Source organism: Capricornis sumatraensis, chromosome 4 (assembly GCF_032405125.1).
Source record: "Capricornis sumatraensis isolate serow.1 chromosome 4, serow.2, whole genome shotgun sequence".
NCBI lineage: Eukaryota > Metazoa > Chordata > Mammalia > Artiodactyla > Bovidae > Capricornis > Capricornis sumatraensis.
This window is the reverse complement of record NC_091072.1, coordinates 150,948,341-150,957,064: the sequence shown is the minus strand read 5'-3', so window position 1 is coordinate 150,957,064 and position 8,724 is coordinate 150,948,341. Positions and strand designations below refer to the sequence as shown.

The following is an 8,724-nucleotide window of genomic DNA, read 5'->3' as shown; positions in this document are numbered from 1 at the left end:
ACTATTTAAAATTGTTGCCTGTCCATCTTCCCACCAGATACTAGCCTTTATAAGGGCAGAGTCTTTTTCTTTTTTTTGGTCCCTTCTCTCTCCCTATTGTCCTTGCTGCCCCACCCCACCCCCACCCAACCCCAAGTCCTTTGCTTGCCTTTTATCTATGGCAAACTTTAGTCAAAGAATAAGTTTAACCAGAGAAATGAGAAATGTGGAAACAAAGGAAAACAGTCAAAGGAGAAATAATGTAGTCATTAAGCATAGTCAAGGACCTCTAGTTCCTTCTCAAGGGCTATGGATAATATTCTGAGCCATATCGTACGAGCTGCTTTATGGATACTGAAACCCCAGGTGGAAAAATTTAAGTACATGATAACCAGACTGCACCCATGATTTGAGTTGCCACAGTTCTGAGAACTGGCCTCAAAGAAATGGAAACAAACCGACTCGGGAACTGAAGCTTAACTGTACCAAAAACAATGAAGATGACGCCAGTCAGACCACCGACGACCAATTTCAAGATGATGGTCAAAGGTGACTGTGATGTTTCTGCACGGAGCCCCCTCCCTCTGTCTATAAAAGCTCTTGCCCCACTGATGGCCAGTGGTTGGGGGAATAGGCCTTTGGAAAGACTTCCGTTCTCCCAACTCCACCCCCTAGTTGCAGGCATCCTTCCCACCAGCCTGGCCCGTTAAGTGGCTTTTGAGCGGCAAGTAGCTGGACCCCACACACCTTCCAATAACATTTTTACACACAGTCTGCTAACTGAATTGTCTGGCAGGACTCCAGGACCCAGGAGGAACCGTGCCACTCTTACCGAGGACTCAGGTGCTGGGACACCAGCTTGCTGGGCATCCCACCCGCTCTTTCCAGTTGCAGAATCTGCTCATGGCCATCGGCGGTCACTCCAGACCCCCTTTCCCTGGCACCATGGGACTCTAACTGCCCCTCTCCCTGGGCTCTGCACTCCAATATGGATCCTGCAAGTGCCCTCAGGGAATCTGGCAAAGATGTCCACCTCCCCTTGAACATCTTGGACATCCCGTGCCTGGCAAGGGTGAAGAGGGGGCTTGGAATCCCGCTTTGCCTTCCCTCTGGGCTCAGCCCGTCTGCCCCCAAGCCCCGCGTGCCCGTCTTGTGTTTAATGACTTCCTTTCCTGCTTCCGTTTCCCTCCATCTCCTCTTTCTCCTTGCCTAAGCTTTGGACCTGCCCGGGGTGGCAGATGTTGCTATAGTGATACTCCTGCTAAAGAAGCCACTGATTACTGCCCAGGGAGCCTGTCGCGGTGTCTTATGCCAGTGCTCAGTGACCGACCAGGGGAAGCGATGCTGGGCAGGGGGAAACCACGTGTCCTAACTCTGCCTTGGAATCTGTACTATATTGAGAGGCAGCAGCTTTCTTCCAGGGGGGCCTTTGGGAACGTGCAGAGTGTGTGTCGCTGGAGATTCACCTGAGATGGGCAAGTCTATGAAGAGCCACGGAAACCACTAGATATAACGACAAGCAGGCTATAGCAATGAGTTATCCCAGGTAATGAGAAGAGAAAGTGGTGTGGTTCAGGGGACAGCCTGAACCAGGAGAAGCTTGGAGGAGGACGAGACGCAGGACGGTGAAGGGCTTGAGCAAGCAGGTCATCGGAGGATGGAGACGAGAGGCCAGTGCATCTCAGGAGGCCAGGAATGGGTCTGGATGGCCTGGGCAGAGGATGGTGGCTCTGACTTGGCATCCCAGAGCAGTGTTGGGGCATTTTGAGGCATGGCAATGACAGAGGTCAGCTCTGCAGCCAGGCGGTTGAGATGAAGACTGAAGGTCACTGTTGGATGCCCCAAGACTCCCCAAGGGGCCCTCAGCTCCCCAGCTTCCAGCCTCACAGGCCCCAGCCCTGCTTCATGCCCCAGCCGCCCACTTATGAGCCAGAACCTGGCCAAAGGAGAGGGAGGCTGCGGAGGGGAGGGAGGACCCAGGAGTGGCTCTGAGCCTCTGTGCTGGGATCCATTCGTGTCCTGAAGCTGGTGGCACCCAGCAGAGCACAGGGTGTCCTGGGGAGGGGTGCAGGATGCGGGCAGGCAGGCTCCAACCCTGCCTCTGGAGAGGAGGTCCTTAAGGTGGGCCCAGGCACCAGGGTCATCACCCCCAGAGGCTTTGGAGGACTCCACATCTGCGAGTGGATGTGGGAGGGCCAGGGCAGGGGTGATGCCTGTGATTGTGGGCTGGTTGGGCTGAGGATGGCTTTGAAGAATCCTTAGAACCAGGAGGACCTGTGGAGCCCCATGGCCCAGTGGGACTCAGGAATTCCAGAAGCCTGGCCTCTGCATCTCTCACTTGTGAGGACCAGAGGGCCCAACAGCGCCGCCGGCAGGAAAGAGGCCGCTATTCAGAGAGCAGAGCAGGAGGGTGGAGGCTGGAGTGGTGGTCCTGAGGGAGGCCGGCAGCCTGCCTTGGGAGAAGGGGGCTGGGTCTGTAAGGCAGGCATCTGTGAAACGCTCCTTACGCCTCTGCTCCCCGGGCTTCAGCTTCTGGCCAGAGAGAATGAGGTTTTCTCCTCTCTCCCATCCCCCTAAAACTTCACATTAACCCTCTAAGTGTCCCCTGGGCTTCTCTTGCTGGGGTGACAAAACTCAGGCCTGATGGGCAAGTGGCCCGAGAAGCAGGATGACCACAGGGCCCTGGAGCCCAGGGTGCACCAGGAGGGCAGGGACCGCCTGACTGTGTGGCTTGGAGCCAGTCACCTCTCCCTGGGCCTCAGCTTTCCATCCAAACCCTTGTTTCCCAGAGCCCGACCTCCTCTGACATGTCGGGATCAAAGGCAAGGAAGGGGCCTCCTCTTCTGGCTCCCATTCTTAATACAGAGCGAGGAGAACAGGCCCATCCCTGAGCCCCACACTGCCCTGGGGCACTCTCCTTCACCCCCTGGCTCCGGGCCTCCCCACCGACCCCACACCATGGGGGAAAGGCTGCCAGGAGAAGGACCGTGGTATAGAATTGTCGATTTGGAACTGGAAGGAACTTTGGAAATGTTCTATACACATCCTCTTTATTATAGTTCTTTCTAACGGAGATGACTTTCACATGACATGGACCACCTTAAAGTTTATCATCCAGAGGCATCTCATTCATTTGCCTCGTGCAGCCAGCGCATCTGTGTAGTCCCAAAACATCCTCATCCCCCGAGAGAAAACCCCACACCCGTGAAGCACTCAGCACCCTCCCCAGCACCTGGCCCCACTGATTCATCTTTGTCTCTAAGGAACTGCCTATTCTGGACACTTTCTAGAAATTGAATTGAGTGGTATGCTCCCTTCTGTGCCTGGTGTCTCCCACTCAGGGTTCAAAGTTCATCCACACTGTTGCCTGTGTCAGTACTTGACGCCTTGGGCTGAATCATCTTCCATTCTTTTATTTCTTTGATTCTATAGGTAATGATGGACAGTTGCAGGTATGGAGGTCACTTTGCAGGTCTGTCACTTGTTTCTTTTATTTATTCCACTTATTTCTTTAATCTATTTTAAAAGTTATTTATTTATATTTATTTTTGGCTGTGCTGGGTTTTCGTTGCTGCATGGTTCTCTCTGGCTGTGGTGAGTGGGGGTCGCTCCCTAGTTGCAGTGTGCTGACTTCTCATTACAGTGGCTTCTCTTATTGCAGAACACAGGCTCCAGGGCCCATAGGCGTCAGTATGTGGCACGTGGGCCTCAGTAGTTGCAGTTCCCGGGCTCTAGAGCACAGCTCAGTGATTGTGGCACACAAGCTTAGTTGCTCTGAGACATGTGGGATCTCCCCGGACCAGGGATCAAACCTGTGTCTCCTGCCTTGACAGGCAGATTCTTAACCACTGAGTCACCAGGGAAGCCCCATTCCACTTATTTTTGCCCTAGTGGTTCCCACTGTGCAGAGAAGGAAGCTGAGAGCCTGGGGGGAACAAGGACCCTCTCAGAGGGCGCTCGTCTGGTGAGCGGCTAGACCAGGGCTGGAACCCTGGTGATATTTGATTCCCAGGTGCCTCCTGATTCCCACAGGCTCGAGACAAGTGGGCAAAGAGGGCAGGGGGCAGAGAAGCCAAGAGAAACCAGCTGGGGAAGGTCACTGACGTGGGGGTGTAACGTGGGTGAGGGGAGGGGAGGTGGGCCCCTGGTGCAGCTTCTCCCCCTCTAGCCCCTCCTGCCCACTCTCCACCCAGCCGGTCAGCACCTTTCTGACCCATGCACTTTGCCTGCCTCCGCTTGAGGTCCCTTGTCTCTGCCTTCCTCCCTCCACCTCCAGTGGGAAACCTGAGGCCCTGGGGTGAGCATGGGCCCTAAGGTGTGGCTCTAGAGGAACTGCTCCCACTTTTACCTTAAATCTCCACTTTGTTCCTGTCCTTCTGCCGAGGCCTGGTCAGCCTTCTTCAGACCCAATTCTCCTTCCTCCAGAACAGCCTTGGCCTGACCTCTGCTCCCCCAAACTCTGTGCGGGACCCACAAGCCAGCAGGGTGCCTTCTGGGTTCTGTCCAGACTTCAGATGGTCCAGGGAAGGCTGAGATAGAGGTTGTTTTTGCCTAAGAAGCTTCCTGTGTCCTGACCAATCCCAGTCTTGCTCCAAATGGGCTGTGAGAGTGGAGGTAACTCATAATCCACATGCTCTCCCCACACCACACACATGTACACACACATACAGGACACACAAGCACACATGGATACACACAGACATACACAACACACAAACACACAGAGATATACATACAGAGACACAGACACACACAGATACACACACAAACACACAGAGATATATACAAAGACATACACACACAGACACATAGACACACACATACACAGACACACATGCAAACACACACAGAGACACACACACACAGACACAGACACACACACACACAGACACATAGACATACACAGACACATAGACATACACACAGACACAGACACACAGACATAGACACACACACAGACATACAGACACAGACACACAGATACAGACACACACAGACACACACACTTAGACACACACATAGACACACACAGACACACACAGACACAGACACACATACAGATACAGACAGACATACAGACACAGTCATACACAGAACCACAGACAGACACACAGACACACACACACGGACACAGACATACAGACACAGACACACACATAGACATATACACACAAACAGAAACACAGACATACACACACAGACACACACTTAGACACACACATAGATACACACAGACACAGACACACACAGACACACACACAGACACAGACAGACATACAGACACAGTCACACACAGAACCACAGACAGACACACAGACACACAGACACACAGACACACACAGACACACAGACACGTACACAGACACAGACATACACATACAGACACAGACACACACACACAGACATAGACACATGGACACACAGACACAGTCACAAACAGAAACACAGACACATGGACATATGCACACAGACACATGGACAGACATATGGACACACACACACACACACACACAGGCACAGACGCACACACACACAGGCACACACCGCTTCTCGCCAGGAACTGGATCCTCCTCTGCTCTCCCCAGTCCTCCCACCTGCCTTGAGCGGTCGCTCCAAGGAAGACAGAACAGATTAGAATCTCAGTAGAGTCTCCAGAAGCCGGGGTACAGGTGAGGCTGGGGAGGGTGGTGGAGAGGCTGTCTGCACAAGCCTGAGTCCTTTGGCCCCTGAGACTTCCTGCTGAAGGTCCTCGGGTGGAGAGCCACAGCTGGGGGCTTCTGTGTGCCCACCATCGTGCCACTCCTACAGGTGCCCAGGTCTCCTCACTGAGGTCCTGCCGGAACGGGCCCTGTAGAGACAATGGAGGGGCAAGGCCACCCGGCTCTCCAGCAGGGTTTGGTAGTTCTTCACCAGGTCCTGGCCCAGAGGTGCGCTGGGCAGCAAGGCCAGCCTAGCCGCCTGCTCCCGGTAGTGAGGCAGCGGGTTTGGGCAGGGCCAGCTCCTGGCCAGATCATTGGGAAGAGGGTTGGGCATGAGCTGGAGGCCCCCAGGCTGATACCTTCCACCAGCTGAGAAGTGCCAGTACCTGTTGGGGGAAAGGTGTGGAGAGGACAGAGGTCAAAAGGGAGACTCAGGGGACAGGGTTGGGGAGGTGATGTTTTCAGCCATCAGCCCATGGGGACCCCTTCCAGCTCTCTGCCCACCTGGACACGGACCTAAGCCCAGTGACCTGCACCCTGCCTGTACGTTTTGATGTGAGGCTGGTGACATCATGCTACGTGGTTGGTCAGTCTTCCACCCTGTGGTCTGTAAGGAAATCATTTAGATTCTAGCTATTTTTTAAGCCCTCCCACCTCCTCCACCAATGCCGTGCTCCTTGTCCTCAGGGTGAACACAATTACAGAAGACCTTCCCGCTCTGACCCACCGCCCTCTGGCCCTGGTCTGCAGAGGTGCAGTGTTCATTTCTGCCTTGGGAAGTCCACTTTTCACACAACAGAGTTGAATACAGGGCTTCCCTGGTGGCTCAGTGGTAAAGAACCCACTTGCTAATGCAGGAGGCGTTAAGAGTTGCAGGTTTGATCCCTGGGTCAGGAAGATTCCTTGGAGAAGGGCATGGCAACCCACTCCAGTATTCTTGCCTGGAGAGTCCCACAGACAGAGGAGCCTGGCGGACTACAGTTCATGGGGTCGCGAAGAGTCGGGCACGACTGAGCGACTGATACTTTCACTCTGCCTCTGGCTCTTCCTATTGATAACTGACGACCTCGCGACATCCACTGTCTGTCTCACGCTCTGGATACTTGGAGGGTGTGGGCTGGCATTGAGAGCCGTGTTTCCACACATGTGCAGTGGTACCTGCTTTTTGGAAGCTCCTGGAGGGCAGGGACTGAGTGACATGTCTCTGTATCCCCAGGGCCTGGCAGGTGTACAGCACACAGCTGGATCCCTTAAACTTCCCTTAAGTCATCAAGCCCCTCCCGTGCTGTGGTTCCCTGGCCTCCACCCCTCCCCTCCAGCTATGTTCAGACAGAGTGTGGTTTTCAGGACAAGGGAGGAGGGAAGGTAAAGCATCAAAAAGAGGAATGGAAGAGGGAGGGGTCACCTGGACACAGGTGGGCTCCCTGACAAGGGAGCTCCTCTTACTTCTTGGAGGCCTTGGGGGGAAGGATGTTGCCATGGGTGTCGAGTGGGGGCGCCCTCACTTCACTCCTCAGCTTGAGCTTCTCCGCCTCTTGGAGTTCCTTCACCGTCCTGAAGATCACCTGTTTCCTTCTGTTCCTGTCCAGGAAGATCGGAGTACAGGAGATAAAGGTCAGGAAGCTGTTTTGACCCAGCCAGGAGGGAGGGGGCACGGGGGGCTCTGCCGGGGGCCGGTTGTGGGCCCTGGAGTCCGTCAGCCAGCGCCAGACGTTGCTGTCGTAGGGCTTGTCGGGCCTGGAGGGGAAGGTGGCCGGCAGACGCCCGACGTCCAGCCAGGTGTGGAATCCCCAGGTGTGCTGGGCGGTGTCCTTCCAGGGGCAGGCCAGTCGCTGGCGCACTTTGGCCTTCATCTCCGTGTAGGGTGGTGGCTTCAGGGCCAGCTGGTAGTAGGCTTGCTGTGTGAAGCCGGGCAGCTCCTTGGGCTCCCTGGGGAGGAGGAACTCACGTTGGGCCCACGTGCCGGGGGTCGGGAGGGTCTCATGGGCGTGGACCATCTGGGGAGAGACAAGGGAGTCTGGGGTGCTCTGCCTCTCCTCCCCAGAGAAGACCAGCTGCCAGCGGCCTCTGGACTCAGGTTCTCATTAGGACCTAGTGGCCTGGCCAGGGACTGTTTCTGCCCTGCCCTCGAAGTGTGTGGCACTCTGTGTGATTCGCATGCAACCTCATCAGTCTTTCTCTTTCCATCTATTGGGTTTTGGCTTTGATTCCAGCCTCTTTCCTCAACTGACATGTTCCCACTCCTCACTTGGACTTCACCCCTCCTCCCATGCTAGGTCCCCATTCCTGCCTGGGGTCTAGAGCTCCTCTCCAGAAAATGCTGCTTCCAAGCAGAGTGTGGAAGGGAAATGGTTCTCCAGGGGATGGGCCAGGGCTTTTCTGTCCCAGCTCCTCCCCTCCCCAGCTTCTCTATGATTGCTGCATTCCCCTCATTCCCCACTGAGATACAAGCAAGTGCAGGAAGCATCAGATGGGGTTCCTCCCCTTTCTCCATGAAATCAACTAGGAAAGATGTACTTGACATGTTGCTGAACACTTATCCACATCTTATGTAACCCTCACAGGCTTCCCACGTGGCTCAGATGGTAAGGAATCTGTCTGCAATATAGGAGACCCAGGTTCAATTGTGTTGGGAAGATCCCCTGGAGAAGGAAAATGGCAACCCACTCCAGTATTCTTGCCTGGTGAATTCCATGGACAGAGGAGCCTGGCGAGCTACAGTCCATGGGGCTGAAGAGAGTCGGACACGACTGAGCAACTTTTACTTTCATGTAACTCTCACAGCCTTCGAGCAAGTGCTATTGTTCCATCTCAAAGATGCTAAAAGCAAGGCACAGGAGGGTGAAGAGCTCCAAGGATGGTAGAGTCGGGCCCCAGGCTGTGCTGCTTGGGACCCCCATGCTTCCCCAAAATGCCTCTCCTTCCCACTGGCCCCAAGGACTTTTCTATTTCCAAAAACTTATCCATTTCTTGGGCCCAGTCCATTGAGTCAAGTCCACACCAGCACCCTGGGGGGAGGGTCTGAGAGGTCGTCATCAGACATCTC

The 8,724-nt window shown here is 54.6% G+C and overlaps 1 protein-coding gene across 1 annotated transcript; it reads right to left on the bottom strand.

The window, feature by feature from the left end:
• Window positions 1-1,626: 1,626 nt before the first annotated feature.
• Window positions 1,627-7,675, bottom strand: TEX52 (testis expressed 52). The gene is made up of 3 exons (XM_068971529.1): window positions 7,125-7,675; window positions 5,806-6,064; window positions 1,627-1,935 (listed from the first exon to the last, which is right to left on the bottom strand). Exons 1-3 carry the CDS (start codon window positions 7,673-7,675, stop codon window positions 1,627-1,629), a joined length of 1,119 nt encoding a protein of 372 aa, XP_068827630.1.
• Window positions 7,676-8,724: the final 1,049 nt, after the last annotated feature.

Excerpts from the sequence above, each read along its gene's own strand:
- TEX52 (XM_068971529.1), bottom strand. The coding sequence starts at position 7,675 with ATGGTCCACGCCCATGAGACCCTCCCGACCCCCGGCACGTGGGCCCAA. Across the intron at positions 6,065-7,124 it reads CCCCCCAAGGCCTCCAAGAA|GTACTGGCACTTCTCAGCTG; the intron begins GTAAGAGGAGCT and ends TTCCCCCAACAG. Across the intron at positions 1,936-5,805 it reads CCCGTTCCGGCAGGACCTCA|CCTCCCTCTCCTTTGGCCAG; the intron begins GTGAGGAGACCT and ends TCCCCTCCGCAG.